A 20,237-nucleotide genomic window follows, 5' to 3' on the forward strand; every position below is an offset into this window, starting at 1 on the left:
AATAAAGACGTTAGGGGCCATTCATATATATTTGTATATATATGTGCAACAAAAACAACACTAGTGCAAGCAAACTGACGCATGCGCACAGCAAACTATTCTCGCACGCCTCACACACGCTGCTCCTTATCCCAGTGTGAATTCCAGTTGTCTACATGTACGCTGATAAAACACTCACCGCTCATGCTCAAAACTTTATGACATGAGGTGTCGGTGGGCACCGAGTTTTGCTAGTTTACAAAACTGAAGTTTATATAATATGATGATGATCTTATTTTGACTAAGCATGCCGTGAAGCAGAAAATAGAGATAAAGAGTCAGAGAAGTAATACTACATCAATTCTCGGCCTTGAGTCGAGTCTAAGATGAACAGATAATTCTATAAAACTTTTTTTTCGTATTTTATAGAATTGTCAAAATTAATAATCATTCAAAAGATTTCTCAAGTGATCTTAGCATATCACTTCAGTTTTGTCTTTACATTGTTTTCCAGTTAAATTTAGGATTGATTTCTGTTATTTATTTGTTTTTATTGTATAAAAACAACAACCGTAACAATAATAATAATAATAATAATAATTTTATTTATAATAAAAAGTTATATTTTTAATAATTCCAGTCCTAGTTGTCCATATTTTACTCAAAGTTGGGGTAAAACAACAAACTTTTTAAGAATCTACATGTGTAATGGTCCTTTTTTATATTAAGTAGCACCAAGAAAATGACCTAGAAAATATCCAATCAAATAAGGGTTGCATATAACACCAACCTTTTGTTACTTATTAAAACTATACTATTGCGGAAAATGATTAAAACAGAGCATGACCTCTTGGTATTTATACATGTAGTTTGACCTTTTTAAAGATGGTGATCAGCGTTACAGAAGGTTAGCTACATCCTTAATGTATCTGTTAAAAAGAAAGAAAATAGCTCTATTTTTGCAGGCTACCTAATTTGTACAAAATTCAATGTGCTGTTACTAATATAATGCAATATCATCATAGATGCCCTTTATGAGCCCACACATGAGGCGGATTGCGATAGGTGTCCAGCAGCTCGCGCTCGATTAGATGCAGGCCAGATTTTTTTTTCCTCCTTCCAAACACACACACGTCAGTGAAGTGAAGTGCTGCCGGTGGCCAATCTGCTGTTGCGCGGACTGGATCATAAGTCAGCCGCTCCCATTCCTCACATCCCTCCGCGCTCCTCATTGTGCTCTGCTGACTCAGTGCCTTAAGCATCATCCGCTCTCAAGCCACTGGCACAAACCACGACCGCTGTGGAAATTATTACGGATTCAAGAAACGACACCATGGCCAAGACAGCTATTGGTACGTGCTGCGTATTTCTAGTCATCTTATCTCATTGTTGCGTTTGTAAATACGCGAGTCTATGGAAAGCTCCACCGAGCGCGTTATAGCCTGCCACACCAAACTCTGCGATGCGCATTGACTATATGATATATAATGTTCTATCATCATGTGCATTATACTGTATCACGTATAGCTTAATTTGTCCATATTTTCCGTGTAAGCAAATGCGACTGTAGTTTACGTACGTTCACATTATCGACGAGATTCTAAAAGGTGCGATTCTCATTAATATCCGTCACGTACTAGACATAATTCGCATTAAGAATTCGAACAAACTGCGTAAAGGTGTCAATCAAAAATAGTGGCATGTATGTAAGATTATTGTCGATGGCGCACCTGCTCCTGCTGCCTCACATCATAATGCAGAAAGACCGCACCCAAGAAGCACCGGTCAGACAATATAGCCATAAAAATCCCACAAATACCTCCATATCCCGCATTTGTCTCAAGAACTCCAAGCTATCCAGCCATAATGTGGAGTACTTATGAAAATTCAAGCCGCTTTTTTGGTTATGTTGTCATGGTTCTTGTTTAATAGATGAAGTGTAGGAGATAATAGGTGACAGATTTCATTCATACTCCATTTTGCTGTTAATTACCCTTTTTTTGTGCATTCGGAAGCTATATCATATTGCTGGTTTGGCACATCGCACAGAGGCCTAACCAATTCATGCATTGCAGATGCATTGTTTTAATACAACAACAATAATAAAACATTAGCATAGCTCTGATTTTGAGTTTTTTTAATTATTATATAACATAAACACATTACTACATTTCTGCTGTGAAATATATTGTCGGTGTAGACCTATGAGCATATAGGTGGATTTTACAGAATGTTATTTTTTATTATTATTGTTTTTTCAGGATCCTAGTAAAGCAAAATTACTGAACCATAAAAGTCACCTTACTCAATCAATCAGAGCTTTTCTTTCAGGTTTTACTGTTTTGTGAGGCTCCTGGCCGGTGGGCCTGGTTGTTGATATTGATAAGAAAAGCTTGGAAGTTGCTGGAGGCCGAGTGGATGCAGACTGGGAGAGCGGCCAGCCCTGCAGCAGCAGGATGCTGCACATGGTGGTCTTTGCAGTGTTGAGAGAAACTATATGTGGACACCAGTGTGTCATCCAGAAATTAAATTGCTCCTGCTTCTGGTCTGCAAATCGAAAGTATGGAATTTATGTGTCATCCTTGATTCTAATAAGTCAATGGTGACTTTTATATTTACATAATTTTTCTCTATTTGTTTAGTGCGTTCTACTCTACTCTGTACAATGTTCTCACTGTAATTCTCCAGCTAATGGGCTGTAGGATGTGCTTGTAATCTGTAAAACGCTACGGAGGGCAGGAAATGGCAAGTGTCATTAGTGAACCTCCTGCATTTTTCATGAGTCTGCAAGCTCCATTTGTCTAAATGCAGACAAGCCTCTCCAGATATGTAAGGTTTTTTTAAGGGTAATGTTTTTTAGGGATTTGCTTTGTTGAATTCAAATTGGTTTTATTGGTCTCGTATGTGTTATGCATTCATTTTCTCTGTGAAGAAGACTACTTTAGTTTTTTGAGTGTGTTTTTACATTAAACAATTTTCTACTTAAAAAAATTTATTTAAAGTTTGTGACATGTCAAAGGTGGGTAAGTGATGACAGAATTTTAGTTGGGTTAAATAGCCCTTTAATGAGCAAACAAAGTCTCATTTTTAGATGGATCGTTTACCCAAAAGTAAAAAAATTTAAATTTACTAACAATTTAATTATCCTTAAGTTTTTCTAAGTCAGTGAGTTTATATACATATATATATATATATATATATATATATATATATATATATATATATATATATATATATATATATATATATATATTAATTTAAATAGTCCATGTGAAATCAAAACCTACAATGTTTATTTTGTTAGCACACATTGTCATTCATTAGATGAACGGTTAATACATGCAAGTTAATCCACTGAAGAAAAAACTGCTTTTTTTCTTTTTTGGATCTTAAATTGACGTTACACTACAGAAAGGTAGTTTTAGGATTATCATGGATGTCCTTTTAGGTTTATTATGCATTCATTTCATATGCCATAGAACTGAAGAGAGACTCTCCTGAACCACTTGAAAAGTCACTTTTTTTGTTGTTTAAACAAGTCCTTCACATTAAAATCAAGAGTTTGGTCTTTCATAGACATCCAAAATTTTATTTTTTAGTTTTGAGCAGTTGTTCCTCAAAGTGTAAGTGCAGTCTTAGTACATACTGTATAGCCATATGTTTTTGCTTTGTCTATTAGTTTCACTAATCTCAGGCATATTAAAGAAAGAAACATAAATTAGTTTTTACAGAAATATATCTCAAAGTTTGTTTGAATTAAAAATGTGCAATGTTTATTTTGCTAGTGCATATTGATTTTAATTAATTAATCCGTAAGTTAATCAACACACAAACTTTTTTATTGTTATTCTTCAATCAAAGTCTGTCCATTTCCTTTTGCATTTGGAGTGGTGGTTCTTCACTGTTGACATCAGTTTGACAGCTTTAGCCAATATATTTTTAACCACGCCCTTCTTACTGTTAGTGTGCTGCAAGGGAAATATGTGTAAAAAGAAAGCCCCGCCCGCTACTCAATATTCTGTTACAGTTGGAAGTACATCTTCGTACTGAAATAAAAGCCTTAGCAACTTCCGGTTCACACGGACTTTGACTTGATCCTGTCCTGCAAGATTGTATCCTATATCTAGATAGGAAATCTTTAATTATGCCAACAGTCCACTCTCAGGTTTGTTACCAAGCAACCAACACTGTATAAGCTGCTAATGAAATAACCTTAACAAAATGAATAAACAAAACGAGCGAAAGAAAGACATCAAGTCATTGTTCACTTGCACTATAACTGGTAATGTTGATGGTACTTGTAATGCTGCTTGCAGTTCTTGTGGCAACTGTAATATCATAATGCCCTGGAGACTGTAATTACTGAAATGTTTTGTTATCAAAATTTAAAACATCTTCAGGGTCCTTGAAGAGTCTTTCTGCCATTAACCTTCTTAATTTTCTTCATTAATAAATGTAAACCAATTATTAAACCAATTATAAGCGTTTATTTTATAAATTATAAAAATTCTATTTTGGACAACTGCTTTTTTTTGTCAAGTTAGGTGTAGTTTATGTATATTTTTATAATAATATCACCATACTAGTTAAGAAAAGATAAGCAATATCTGTAAGAAATGTTGTCCTAAGTGAATTACTGAAATTACCACAGTTACCAAACGGATAGGATAATATTTTAAAGTTAGAATCTTTCTTTAACATGCCCCCTGGAGCAATGTACAAAGGAGATTAAAGAACATCTTCAGTTATACTATACTCTATACTATACTATACTATACTATACTATACTATACTATACTATACTATACTATACTATACTATACTATACTATACTATAGTGAATAAGATCATTGGTTTTAATATCCTAGGTCTGGTGCATAATAATTTGACACACAGACCAAGGGAATTAACTTTTGCTCATGAACTACATTTCTGTGCTCAAAGATATACTGTCAAGCCAGAAATTATTCATATCCCTGGCAGATTCTGTTTTAAAATAACTTTTAATCAAATAAACAACTTTTTGTTTTTGACTGGAAGTAAGACAGACTTCTCCCAAAAGATAATAAGAAGATATACTAGAGGCATCATTTTATTTACATTTGAACAAATACTTTTAAGTCAGAATTTGCCAGGAGTATGAATAATATTGTGCTTGACTGTATATTACGTAACTGTATTAAAGATGAGCCACAAATACATACGGTAATGAGAACAACTACCAGTTTTATATTAATGTGTATCAGTTTCCAAGTAAAAACTGCCAAACCAAATTGTTTTAATGACACTCTTAAAAATAAAGGCTTCAAAAGCAGGTTTTGATGCGATATCATAGAATAACCATTGGTAGCTCCCTAAAATCCTTTGAAAGGACCGAAACATTTTGACTATGTGTGTAAAACATAATTTTTTAAACTGTAAATAACCATCTAAGCAATGGAAATGTAATTTGCATGTTTGAAGGTTCATGGAATGATCAATGCCTACAAACAACCATTTGTGTTTAGAAATGTCCCATTTTGCTGTACTTGTTTTCCACATAAACCAGAAGTTACTGAGAGTTTTATTTTAGGATGTTGATGTACTTCTGACTGAAACTGAACATTGAGTAGGGGCGGGGCTTTCTTTTTGCACATAATTCCCTAATAGCAAAATAACAGTAAGAGGGGCATGGTTACGAATATTGTGGCTGAAGCCATCAAAGTGATGTCAACAGAGAAGGACCACCACTCCAAATGAAGAAGCAAATTGTCAGACTTTGATCGAAGATTACCAAAACAAACCGTTTTTTTCTTTAGTGGATTAGCTTGCAAGTATTAATCATTCATCTAAAGAATAAGAACCTGCGCTAGCAAAACAAACATTGTAGGTTTTGATTTCACACGGACTATTTAAACAACTTTTTTTTTTTTCACTGAACCTATTCTGACTGGTTAATGACAATCGCTCCCTTTGGAAAAGAGCTAATGTAGTCATTCAGTTGAAGCACCATAGAGACAGACACTCATGTATGAGGGGTAGAAAGTGAAGCATGGGGAATGTTATATCCTCTGAAGAGCTGTGGAGACTGGCCAATATCTTCTGGCCTGTAAACTTCAGCATTTGTGCTGGAGTGGTGGAAGTGTGTGCGCTGTATGACTAACTGGGGGCCAATTATGTGTTGTTTCAGCATACAAGGAGAAGATGAAGGAGCTGTCCATGCTCTCGCTCATTTGCTCCTGCTTCAGCCCACAGACACGCAACAACATTGTCTGTGAGTTTGAAGGTAAGTGGGAGAACAATGTAGTATTCTTGTTAACATACACCGAATGTAATGCTGTGTTGTAACTGTGAGGAATATAATGTGGTGTGTATATACAGTTGAAGTCAGAATTGTTAGCCCCCCTGTTTATTTTTCCCCTAATGTCTGTTTAACGAAGAGATTTGTTCAACACATTTCTAAACATAATAGTTTTAATCACTCATTTGTAATAACTGATTTATTTTATCTTTGCCATGATGACAGTGAATAATATTTGACTAGATATTTTTCAAGACACTTCTATACAGCTTAAAGTGACATTTAACTAGGTTAATTAGGTTATCTAGGCAGGTTAGGGTAATTGGGCAAGTTTTTGTATAGCGATCGTTTGTTTTGTAGACTATCAAAAAAAATTAGCTTAAAGGGGGCTAACAATATTAACCTTAAAATAGTTTTTAAAAAATTATTGTTTTTATTCTAGCTGAAATTGAAGACTTTTATCTTTTATTTCTTTGCTCTGTTAAACATCATTTTGGGAAATGGGAAATAAATTCACAGGAGGGCTAATAATTTTTACTTCATCTTTACAGCAAATGTTGATTAGAATCTTAATTAATTATGGTCTTTATTATGTTTCAATTCAGTGATCTATAAATTAATAGTGGAAGCCCATTAGCCACAAATTATGCTTTGGTGTATCACAATTATGACAAAAAGTTGTTCTGAAATTGTTATGAGATAATTATTCATAATTAAGTCATAACAAAAACGCTGGAACTGAAATAAAAAAGCAGTTATGACAAAATCCAATGTACAACGAAATGTCAGATTATGAAAAGGCAAATTATGAAATGGTAATTATACTAAGCCACAATAATGTGATCTGTGATTTAAATAGTTAAAATGTGACTTTTTATTGTTATACATCATAATTTGATTTGTTTATATTTATTGATATTTATGTATTATATTCAATGTTGGCTTTTACATTTTTACTATTACTAAAAATATTTATTTGCTAATTAATCATAAAAAAGTTATGTAAAATAACATAATAACGGTTACTATTTCAGAATTGACTTAGCTCAGAATTGAATTAGAATTTACTCAAGTTTGACTTAAATGAAAAACAGTCTTTTAACTTTATAAAAAAACATGAAAATTAAACATTTTAATAACAAACATATAACAATATCTGCAAAAAAAAAGAAAAGGTAAACAAAATATGTACAAACGCATGTAATGTTTCAAAGCATTTCTGTCATATTTTTCACACCATATACAGTTGAAGTCAGAATTATTAGCTCCCCTTTTATTTATTTATTTTTTTAAATACAGTTTCTGTTTTAAAAACAGAGCAAGGACATTTTCACAGTATGTCTGATGATATTTTTTCTTCTGGAGAAAGTCTTATTTGTTTTATTTCAGCTAGAAATATAAAAGCTAAGTTTTATTTTTTTTTAAAACATTTTATAGTCAAAATTATTAGTCCCTTTAAGCTATATTTTTTTGGTTGTCTACAGAACAAACCATCGTTATACAATAACTTACCTTATTACCCTTACCTGCCTAGTTAACCTAATTAACCTAGTTAAGCTTTTAAATGTCACTTTAAGCTGTACAGACGTGTCTTGAAAAATATCTAGTAAAATATTATTTACTGTCATCATGGTAAAGATAAAATAAATCAGTTATTAGAAATGGTTTATTAACTATTATGTTTAGAAATGTGTTGAAAAAAATCTTCTCTCCATTAAACAGAAATAAGGGGAAATAAATAAATAGGGTGGCTAATAATTCAGGGGGGCTAATAATTCTGACTTCAACTGTATATACATTGACTAAATTCTTAGTCATTTTTCATTGTTTTAAGCATTTGTCTGACAAATGTAAATGTATAATAGAATTATTCTGAAAAGTATATTTGTATAACTTAAAAAAATTAATATATTTATTCAGAACTGTTAAATATGTTCCAGTATTTAAGGCAAGTGCACACACAGTTTTAAGTAAGGCTGGACAATATATTGTTTTAGCATTGATATTGCAATGCGTTCCTCCACAATATCACATCGCAAGATGTGCAGCTACACAACACATGATTTGCAGAGTCTCTGCTGAGTTTAACCATAATAGACTGAAAATGTATCATTTAATTTTGTTTTTAAGGCCTGTGACTGAGCAATGTAATAACTTTCCAATGTAATTATTTAATATCTGTACCTGAATACTGTCAGACTCCTCAGAAAACCGTCAAATAGAGTTATTCAAACCATCTGTCCTCATATTGCAATATTTATCGCAGAAAAATAACATTTTGCAATATCAGATTTTACCAATTTCATGCAGCACAGAAACGTGAGCTGGCTTGGTAATGACTAGAATCAAAGATGTTCTTGCTGTGAGACAACAGTGCTAACCACTGGGCCCCCGTGCCACCCATCTAGGAAAGGAGGAGGAGTAGGGGTGGAAGGGGGGATTCTTTAAAACGAAGTCTGATTGGTGAATCATAAATTAGATAATGCGGAGCCAGCTGCAAGCAATCATAAGCATGTGATCCTCTCGAAATTAGTTTATAAATAAACTTCACTTAAGCTGCGGTCACACTGGACTTTTCTCCCCATAGACTTCCATTCATAAACATGCAAATGCGTCAGACCGGAAACGCTAGGTCGTGCATCAAGTTTCAGAGATCGCTGCATTGGAAAGTTCAAGCTTGGTGAACTTTGACCTGTGAAATCGCATCACTGGACTGCGTGAGACCAATCGAGAATCAAAACATGACCTCTCTGGACAAAAAAAATATATGGACCAATCGCCTGCTTTTTTTAATGTCTAATCATCTTGTTTAATCCCGGCCCATTTCGCAGCGCTTTACCACAGAATTTTGCACACACAAACTCTAGTGTGACGGCAGCTTAAAGTAACTAAAATGAAATGACCTAAAAATGAAGAGTAATCCTTTACTTTTTTCAATGATTAACTTTAATTACAAAAACTTTGATAACACTTTATTTTGATGGTCCATTAGTACCATGAGTATTAGTAGACTAGTATCTGTTGATACTGCTCCTTCAACAGACATTTAACTGACTATAAGAAACTTTGCAAGTACATGTCAATTGACACTAACCCTAACCCCAACCTGACAGTCTACTTATAATCTAATGAGAATTTGTTGGCATGTAGATGCAATGTAACTTTAATTCAACAAACGAACCATCAAAATAAAGTGTTACCAAAACTTTTAATTTTAAAACTAGTTTTAAAAAGATTTAATTACAAAGACTATTTACTAATTACACCTAAGACATTCAGTGTCAGACATATTATAGATATTTACCTAACATGCATTCACTGAATCAGTTTTATTAAGTAATGTCATTGACTAATCATGGTCTTGCAGATATGGAAGTAAAACCCATAAATAAAAGGGCCTCAGGTCAGGCCTTTGAGGTGATCTTGAAGCCCCCTTCACCGGTGTCAGACGCAGCCCACAGCATCACCTCTCCTCCAAAGAAGAGGGACATGTCACTGGATGACATCCAGAAGAAGCTGGAGGCGGCTGAGGACCGCAGGAGGGTTAGTGCAAACACAGACAAATGTACATTTAAAGAGATCGTTCACCCTGAAAAATTTAAAATTCCTCACCATTTGATTACACTCTGGTGGTTCTAAGCTTGTAAGAATTCCTTTCTCCTATAACACAAAACAAGATATTTCAAAGAATGTTAAGGAAATATTAACATTATATTATATTATGGATGTCAATGGCTGTTTTTTTCCAAAATTCTTCTGAATATTTTCCTTTTATGTTTAAACGTGGTAAATGATGACAGAATTTAAATTTTTGGCTGAACTATCCTTTTAATCAGTGAATAAATATCTATGTTTCCATCCAAAGATGCAAATGAAACTTTTTTAATTAAAATTAAATGCAATATCTAATATGGCATAAACATTTAGAATGACCAAATCAGCATTTCAATTATTGTGCAATGTGGTCTGTCTGCTGATTCGTCCATTATGGTGTTTCATCATGCCCATTTTTGATATCACAGGATCTGTTAGAACAATATAACATGTTTTTTTGATGTGTATGCTGGAATTTATTCAGCAAATGTGTTTCAATCAAAGTTTATGCACATTTTTTCGTAAATAATTAAAGTTTGTTCCACTTAGTTGTGTGCATACATTTTTTATGCACATTTTAAAATTTTAGGCACATCTTGGGGTTCCCAATATGCATTTTTGGTGCTCACCACAGATTAATTATAATAATAATATATATGTGTGTGTATGTGTTACATATATTTAATATTTATTTTATATATATGTGTATGTGTGTGTGCGTGCGTGCGTGCGTGCGTGCGTGCGTGCGTGCGTGCGTGTGTGTGTGTGTGTGTGTGTGTGTGTGATTCACACGCATACATAAAAACAAAATTACACAAAACAGTTTTGCTACATATATATTTCAATTTGTAAATTTTTAACATATACACACATTTTCTATCTAAATATAAATAAACATTTTCTCAAATATATGCATGCATGTGTGTATTTATATATACATAATAAAAATACACAGTACACACCACTTATATTATGTAACAAACTATTATTTTGGGTATGATTAATTTTTGCCCAGCTCGCATTGTTTTATGCAATATTGAATGGAAACGTGGCTATTCGGTATACTTACATGAATGTCAATAATATAATTATTTATTTTATTTTGAAAAAGACAACTTTGCTTAAGTGGTTTATACGTTTTTTTTAGAACATTCTTTTATTCTTCTTGTTTTACATGTTATACATGGTGCAGTTAATGGCACACGCCTTTACATTACACTTTCTCCAGATCATGTATCAACAGTTTGTCTTGGTACGGTATTACATATAGTTCGCGTTTCATTTTTTAAAATTTTATAAATGTTTCGGATACAAATTCTAGGTCAAAGAAGCTCTTTTGTATACCTTCAAATTGTTGACCACTGCCTTGTGTTTAATCTGTCAGAAAATGTGTCCTAAATGGTGTGAATAAGGTGTATATGTATGTCTATACTGCACTGCCATAATGTGACAAATAGAAACTAATAGAAAATTTCCTCATCATTCACTCATAGTCAAGTAGTTCTAAACTCTTATTCAATTCTTTCTTCTGTTGAACACAAAACAAGACATTCCAAAGAGTTTTGGGGGAAAAGCAGCTATTGACATTCATAGTAGAAACAAAAAAATACTATGGAAATCTTTTTTGTTTTTGATTTTAGCATTCTTTAGAATATCTGTCTTTGTGTTCGACAGAAGAAACTCAAACAGAATTTGACAGAATTTTCATTTTTGTATGAACTATCCTTATAATTAATTAGTTTTTACATTCGACTATAAATTTAGCTGGATTATGTTAATTAAAAATCTTTGTTGACATGGTAGATTCTTAATCATAGTGTTTTCGTAATTATGTCTATATCAGAATATTGTCCGTGTAAATGTACCTTTTACCTCTCTGCAAATGCATGCACTTCTGTGCCTTAACAGTTGGAGGCTCATGTATATATTGACATATATGTTCAACAGTCCCAGGAAGCTCAGGTGCTCAGAGCTCTGGCTGAGAAACGTGAGCACGAGAGGGATGTGCTGTTCAAAGCCATGGAGGAGAACAGCAACTTCAGCAAGATGGCGGAAGAAAAGCTCATTCTGAAGATGGAGCAGAACAAGGAAAACCGTGAGGCCCACCTGGCAGCCATGATAGATCGCCTGCATGAGAAGGTGAGGAAAACACTTTGAGGTAAAACAAGGTAAAAATATAAATAACAGGCCACTTTATTAGGTACACCTAAGTAGTAGTGAGTTGGGACTCCATTTGTCTTCATGCCATTAGCTGTGTTGGATCCAAAGATGCCAATTAAACTTTTATGCGCAAAAGAATATACCATAAAACATTTGCGAATAAAGCACCATTTCCATCTAGTGCAGTGTTTCTCAACCACATTCCTGGAGGAGCACCAGCTCTGCACATTTGCACATTTCTCCTTAACCAAACTCCTTAACCTTAACCAAACCTACTTGATTCAGATCATTAGCTCATTAGTGACAGACAAAGGAGACATTCAAAACATACAGTGTTGGTGGTCCTCCAGGAACATTGTTGAGAAACACTGATCTAGTTTGTCAAAGATAACTACAGTGCATCCGGAAAGTATTCATAGCGCTTCACTTTTTCCAATTTTTTTTGTTACAGCCTTATTCCAAAATGGATTCAATTAATTTATTTCCTCGAAACTCTACACACAATACCCCATAATGACAATGTGAAAAAAGATTTTTTTAAATTGTTGCAGATTTATTAAAAATAAAAAACCTGAAAAGAATAAGGTCCCAGGGTTGACATTGCATGTCAAAGCACAAACCAAGCATGAAGACAAAGGAATTGTCTGTAGATGTCTGAGACGGGATTGTCTTGAGGCACAAGGTTGGGGAAGGTTACAGAAAAATTTCTGCTGCTCTGAAAGTTCCCATGAGCACAGTGGCCTGTATCATCTGTAAGTGGAAGATGATTAAAACCATCAGGACTCTTCCTAGAGCTGGCCGGCCATCTAAGCTGAGTGATCGGGGAGAAGGGCCTTAGTCAGAGAGGTGATCAATAACCCGATGGTCACTCTGTCTGAGCTCCAGCATTCTTCTGTGGAGAGAGGAGAACCTCCAATCAGGTCTGTATGTTAGAGTGGCCAGAAGGAAGCCACTCCCCGGCTGGAATTTGCCAAAAGACATCTGAAGGACTCTCAGACCATAAGAAACAAAATCCTCTGGTCTGATGAGACTAAAATTGAACTCTTAGGAGTGAATGCCAGGCGTTACGTTTGGAGAAAACCAGGCAACGCTCATCACCAGGCTAATACCATTTCTACAGTGAAGCATAGTTGTGGCAGCATCATGCTGTGGGGATGTTTTTCAACAGCAGGAACTAGAGGACTAGGGGTGACAGTTCATCTTCAGCAGGACAATGACCCAAAGCACACTGCCAAAATATCAATGTAGGGGCTTCACAACAACTCGGTGAATGTCCTTGAGTGGCCGAGCAAGAGCCCAGACCTAAATCTTATTGAACATCTCTGGAGAGATCTGTAAATGGCTGTACACTGTCGTTTCCCTCCAACCTGATAGAGCTTGAGAGGTACTGCGAAGAGGAATGGGCCAAAATTCCAAAACACAGGTGTTCCAAGCTTGTGGCATCATATTCAAAAAGACTTGAGGCTGTAATTGCTGCCAAAGGTGCATCAACAAAGTATTGATCAAAGGCTGTGGATACTCATGTACATGTGATTTTTTTCAGGCTTTTTATTTGTAATAAATTTGAACTTTTTTCACATTGTTATTATGGGGTATTGTGTGTAGAATGTTGAATTGAATTGAATCCATTTTAGAATAAGGATGTAACAAAAATATATAGCAAAAGTGAAGCGCTATGAATACTTTCCAGATGCACTGTACATTGTCACTTTCTGATAAACTTGTGCTGAGTATTAAAAAGAAAAATCGAATTTGCTGCGATAGGAAAAGCCACAGTGAGCCTTTCTTCTAATATGAAACCAGTTTCTCCTTGTGGCAGTAGTATTAAAGGTTTAGTTCACCCCTAAATAAAAAAATATTTTATTAATTACTCAGCCTCACGTCATTCTATACCCTAAAGAGCTTTGTTCATCTTTGTAACACAATTTAAGATATTTTAGAAAAAATCCGAGAGCTCTCTGATGCTCCAAAATCATTTTCACTGTATGCATATTTATAACAAAACGGAGCCTATAACATTACTGCCTCCTTTCATTTTTATTGAAAAAATGAAACATACCCTCTCTTTTGCTGAATATCAGTTTTAATAATAAGTTTATACATTATAGGAAATAAAGGCAAGCAATCAGTCAAATGTCCAGAATCAGTGTACGTGGTTACATTAATTCATATATTAATTTATCTTTGCGCTTAGGCAAAACACATTACCTGAGAACAAGTAATAGATTCAAAATATCAAAGTCGGGGAATATTTCGTTAGATAGAGACAAGATGAATTAAATATCACATTTAACAAATATAGTAAGGTTAGATCCTTGATGAGCAGTCTGATGTGCACAGCTCTCATCGCTGCAGTGCATGCCAGAGTATGTGTGTGTGTGGTCACGTGATGTGCGTTTCCTTCGCTCACTGACGAGGGCTTTAGTATCGCACGCATGGCTAATGTGATGTGCACGAGAGTTTATAAAGCTTGCGCGCTCCTGTTTCCTTGCGTGAAGCAAACGTACCTGCAAACACAACTTGTGCGATCAGTCCTCTTTCAAAAATAGACTAGACAAAATTGCACTCACAGTCCTGCTGTTCTCAAGAGCTTTTTAAGATTCTTAAAAAAATGTCTTTTTGTAAGCAGTTGCTGCTTTTTATCATTCTTTGAACAGATTATTAACAGGCCTAACTTTAACCGTGTGCATGTGATCATCTTTTCATCATCACACACGGTATGCTTTTCACCCGCTTTCTTTTGCTTACAGGATTTTTTATTTATGGTTTAATTATCATCCTTTACAATAACATTGCTTTAATAGGAAATCAACTTCCCATTTATGTATAGTTAACTGGTGGTCTGGGACCTTTAGCCAAGACAGACTACTGTGCATAGGTTTAGATACATGAAATTAGTTATTTTTAAAATGTAAAACACACAAAAAAGTGAAAGGAATGAGAAGGCTTGTGGATATAACATAAAATGTTAATTAAGTAATTTTTTTTATCATGCCTGTTATGGTCCCTAATTTAAATATGACTTGTGATCCAAAGACAATGTAACATAAATAAACAACGGCCAAAGTGCTCCAACTAAATAATTTATTAACATAACCAGCAAAACAATCCAAAATGACAAGTGATGGGGAGCCCAACAACATAATAAATAAACAAACAAACTTAAAGCAGTTTGAAACTCCCCTCTCCAAACAAATATCAAAAGGAAAGTATAAGGAGAACACAACAATAAAGTCGTCAAAAACTGTGGTGGCGTGGAAGAATGAGGGATTGTGAGAAGTCCGCTTCCATCCGTTTTAAATCAACCAATAGAAAACTGAAAAGGGAAAAAAAGACAAACAAGATCAATTGAAAACAATAGTTATGGGCAGGAGTGAACGCCACACATAACAATGCCAAAGTCAAATTTATGCATATGAAATATATTTTCCCTACAACAAAATTGTGGCTAGTAAAAATGGCGACTGGCTAGTAATGTTGAAAAAAACTTCTAGCCAGAGTGGCTGGTGATCAAAAAAGTTCATGCCAAGTCCTGGGGTGCGTTTCCCAAAACCATCGTTAGCCAACTAAGGTTGCAAGTTCCGTTGTTAGAAACATAGTTTGTTGATTTGCCATTTCCCAAATTCGTCGCTCCAACGAACATTCGCAAACTGCGTCGCAAACTTGGCACTCGCAACTACACCTCTGGAGGTGTAGTTTGAAACATAGTTCCTGGCTGTGTTCTATTGCCACTTATCCCCCCCTATGCCCTATTCTTTTAGAACATTCTAACATTCAAAGTTGGAATTATTAAGTATAAAAAAGCATTAAAGTTATCTCTCTTAGGTGTAATTTGATTTCAAACTATTTTTACAGTTCAGTTTTAGCGATCTTCATGTTTACAATTGTGCTCCCTTCGCAGTGCACTTTGAAAACATTGATGTCATTTTGAACACAGCCTCACGGCAAAAGCTATAGGTGCCCTATTATTTAAAAGCGGAATTTATGTTATGTCTCTAAAGCTTGTGAAAACAAATAGCGTATGATAATTCTTTATTTATTAAGTATCTGTACTGTATATGACATGGGCCTGTTGGTTAGAACATTTCTGCAGTGGTTTACATGTGTCAAATTGTAAAAGTAGACTTTTCAAAAAATAAATAAATAAACAATATAATCTTCAATAATAATAATAATTATCATCATAATCATCATCATCATGAGTATTATTATTAAAGTATGATTTTTTTATTTCTAATAAATAATAAATATTACATTTCATTTTATAATAAATAGCCTCATTATTTATTTATATGATTTATATGATATTAGAATACCTGTTAGCTTTTGTAAGTAATGTGTTTTAGAATAGAATATGTAATGTTCAACTTCTCAATAATATTAGTAAAGCAAACATAGGCTCTATATGTGCTACGGGTTTTGGGAAACACTCGTCACTACATCGTTCTTTTCCCAAACGATGCATTGTACTATCATAGTTACGTCGTACAGCGAGTTACGTCGTTGTTTGGGAAACACATCCTTGGTTGTGAAATATTTAGAAACCAGGAAATCAACAACATCATGTGACTTCAGTGGTTCAACTAATCATATGAAGCTCCAAGAACACTTTTGTGCATCCCAAAAAAAAGAAAAAAAAACATAACGTAAAGTAAAAATGACTTGTACAGTCAGCAGTACAAAATGATGTACTGCTGGCTGTAATGTAACGTCATTTAAACAGTTGTTTTACCACTCAAAAGTGCTCACGAAGCTTCGTAAGATTACAGTTGGACCACTGAATTCACACCGAATGTCAGAACGACTAAATATCTTAATCTGTGTTCTGAAGACGAACGGCAGTCTCAGGGAATTTGAATGACACAAAGGTGCATTATTAATAACAGAATTTTCATTTTTGAGTGAACTAACCCTTTAACAACTAATTTTATTATTGTGCCCGTTCTATGCTTAATTTTATCAGTCACGCAAGTTTCTTTATCAATTATCTATTGAAAAGTGGCCAGTGAGAGTATTCATATTTATTTTTGATGAGTTAATAATCATGGAAAATAAAAATGTGTCTGTTTTTACTCTATTAGGAGCGGCATGCTGCAATCGTCCGCAGGAACAAGGAGCTGAGGGAACAGATAGTAGAGTGAAGCTCTCCTCCTCCTCTTCATACCCTTCATCAGCCGACCTCCATCCTATTCTGCTCACATACACACACTCACACACACAACCAGTCAAAACAACTAGTATCACAGTCCTATACTGTTTGAATGGTCTTGCTTGATTTCATAGAGTAATGGGAAGACACAAGTATTATTTTGTAAATACATCTTTTTTTATCTATCTATCTATCTATCTATCTATCTATCTATCTATCTATCTATCTATCTATCTATCTATCTATCTATCTATCTATCTATCTATCTATCTATCTATCTATCTATCTATCTATCTATCTATCTATCTATCTGATTGAATGATAACAAATCAAATGTATCAAATCTACAGGATGCATTGCGTTATTTCTTTTATTGGAATTCTGTTTTTGTCAGGTTCAGGCACGTCTGGTTTGATCACGTGAAAGGTTTTTCGGTGTTGTGAGTAAGCTGCTCGCTTACGTTTGCGGTGTTAAATGATGTGAAGTTTGGTGTAATTGTGAAGAATGCAAAAAAAAAAGCATCAGTGCTCAGGCCCCACAGATCTACATTCTAAAAAGCAAACATACCCCAAGACTCATGAATATATAGTGCACTTAAGTTTATATACAGCATGATCGAAAGCGCAGCCACCTTTTCCTGAACTAGCTTGAGATATGAGTACTGAAACAGATTAAAATAGTGTCTCATTTGTAACCTTCTGCATTTTCGTTTCTTTGCTCTGTGAAATGAAATATCACCCTCTTGAAATCTGCATGTCGACATCTGCAAACTTGCTCTTTTGTTGGCTGATGATTGGAAACGCTGCACCCTTTTTGGACCCTTCGGATAGACAGCTTGACATGGCCTGCGTTAAACTGCAAAAGAATAAAAAAATATCAGCCAGTTCCGACCCTGTTGCTCTTTTGGTGACCCACTCATTGATTCAGGCCTTCGGCACTCAAGGCTGATGTTTGTCATCTAGCAGGAGTCCACTTCATCTTCATTAGTACAGCAGTGGTGTAATTAAAGGAGCTGAATGTTCTGACATCTGTCTGGCTTGATAAAATAGGTAACATCTTTACCAGCTGAATGTATCCTCATAAACTCCCAACTACAGCCTTTGACGTGTGACTATTTTCTATTTGCTTCATTTGGATGAGACTGGAGTGAATGTGTGCGTGTGTGTCCCTGTTAGGCTGACTGAGCATTTGTGACCTTTATCTCTGGAAGTGAAGCGATGGGAAGATGCTGAATATGCACTGAATGATTATGGTTTTATGTTGAATTCTTTTCAGATCACTGTCTTCTCTATAAATATGCTTGAAGTGTCTTCAGCTGCCAAAATTGTCTTTCCCCCCTCTCATTTCTGTGTGTGCAAACTTTGGTGAAAATAAAGGTTTGGGGTTCTGTGAACATGGTAAAAAAAACTGATGTTTGCTTTTTATTTTATAATTATACTCGAGAAAAGGGACAGACAGAGGTGTATTTAGAGTTGTAAAATGAGGTGCCGGATCAGAATTTAGAGGTTCCAGATCCGGCGTGTTCCGGAACAAATTAAGCCCTGGTTTTGTCAGATAAACAGCAGTCAGTGACAGAGACAGACTCGGATGAAGCTGAAATACAGCTCATTAGTCAAAAATACCATGTAAGTTTATTTGATGTATTAGTGGTGGAGTTTATTTTGCTGTTTGCAGTACACACACACATACATACACACATATATGCACGTTTACTGACACCATGCAGTGGTGATTATAGCATTTAAGAATTACATAGTGATTTTACTGTATTACAAACATGCTCGGTTTTTTATTACAGAGAGTTTTAACAAATATTTTAATCTCAGTTTCTTTGCAAATAATGTTCTCTGGACATATGTATACATGTTATTATAGAAACTTGGCACCTGTCAATCAATTCGGTGGGCAGGGAAAATGGCACTCCTATACGTCATGTAGCGGTGGGCCTCAAAATCACTGGGATTTGGCTCCTATTTTAACATTGGGAAATTTTAAAAAAAGAGACTTGTGTTTCTATCACTCCAATATGACAGTGGACACACTATAGCTACACACAGTTCTGTCCAAACTGCTTACAAAAGCTGATTTTTATCATAGGTGCCCTTTAACATAAATGAAAACAAAGATAGGAACGAATATTATTCTGTGTTTAAAGAGATACATTTAATTTTTAGAGTTCACACTTAGCTGATGATTGATTATAAAGTGTGTTTGGCATGCTCTCCCAGGAGCTCATAAAATCCTCAAGACTGGGGCTCCCTCCCATTTGCAGGGTGAGAGGGGAGTTCGAGCTCAAGTAGGACTCGAGAACTCCCCTGCTATTTATGGCTAACGACAAAGGGATTGTTACAGATAAATATACTGGTGATTAAGAGCTCGTCTATGGTGCTAATTTGGTTTGGTCAATTCACCTATGTCGCATGTTTTTGGACTGTGGAAGAAAACCAGAGAACCCAGGGGAAACCCACGTGAGCACGGGGAGAATGTGTAAACTCTGCACAGAAAACGTTGGCTGACCTTTTTGAGACTTGAACCAGTGACGTTCTTGCTTCGAGGCAACAGTGCTAACCACTGGGACATTGCTGCCTTATTGAGGAAAAGAAAGGAGGAGTACGGGTGAAAGGGGAGATTCTTCAAGCCGAAGATGACTGAGGTAAGGAACTGGTTATTTATAATGAGTTAGGAATCATCCAATTGGTGAATCATGCGTTAGCTAAGGTGGGAACAGCAGCGGTCAATCATAACCACGTGATCCTCAGGAAATTAGTTTATAAATAAACTTCACAAACTTGTATACTGATCCCCAAGTTTGTTAACGGCAGGCCGAGCTCTGTCTTAATGATCCTCGTCACAAACTCAATTAAGTTGCTTCCTTCGGATCTCCCCGGAATTTGGTACATATGGACGTATTACCTTGAACAAGCTTCTAATTCAGTTAACTTTGTTTGCAACTCACTCTGACTCTAACACTCTGAAAAGAGCATCACCAGCCGCTATGTTCCTTTCCTCAATATCAGTTATGCGTTTTTCTGTTTCAATCAGCTTGTACATTGCCTGAAAAATGTTTACATTTCT

The 20,237-nt window shown here is 35.0% G+C and overlaps 1 protein-coding gene across 1 annotated transcript; it reads left to right on the forward strand.

The window, feature by feature from the left end:
* Window positions 1-1,144: 1,144 nt before the first annotated feature.
* stmn2a (stathmin 2a) lies at window positions 1,145-18,555 on the forward strand. Its single transcript, XM_056475869.1, has 5 exons — window positions 1,145-1,331; window positions 6,149-6,244; window positions 9,627-9,802; window positions 11,801-11,992; window positions 17,095-18,555. The coding sequence occupies exons 1-5, from the start codon at window positions 1,313-1,315 to the stop codon at window positions 17,152-17,154; spliced, it is 543 nt and encodes a 180-aa protein (XP_056331844.1). The 5' UTR covers window positions 1,145-1,312; the 3' UTR covers window positions 17,155-18,555.
* The last annotated feature ends 1,682 nt before the right edge of the window (window positions 18,556-20,237 follow it).

This window comes from Danio aesculapii, chromosome 16, assembly GCF_903798145.1.
Source record: "Danio aesculapii chromosome 16, fDanAes4.1, whole genome shotgun sequence".
Lineage (NCBI taxonomy): Eukaryota > Metazoa > Chordata > Actinopteri > Cypriniformes > Danionidae > Danio > Danio aesculapii.

Coding starts and splice junctions, on each gene's coding strand:
- stmn2a (XM_056475869.1), top strand. Junction 9,803..11,800: donor CGGCTGAGGACCGCAGGAGG/GTTAGTGCAAAC, acceptor TATGTTCAACAG/TCCCAGGAAGCTCAGGTGCT. Junction 11,993..17,094: donor TAGATCGCCTGCATGAGAAG/GTGAGGAAAACA, acceptor TTACTCTATTAG/GAGCGGCATGCTGCAATCGT.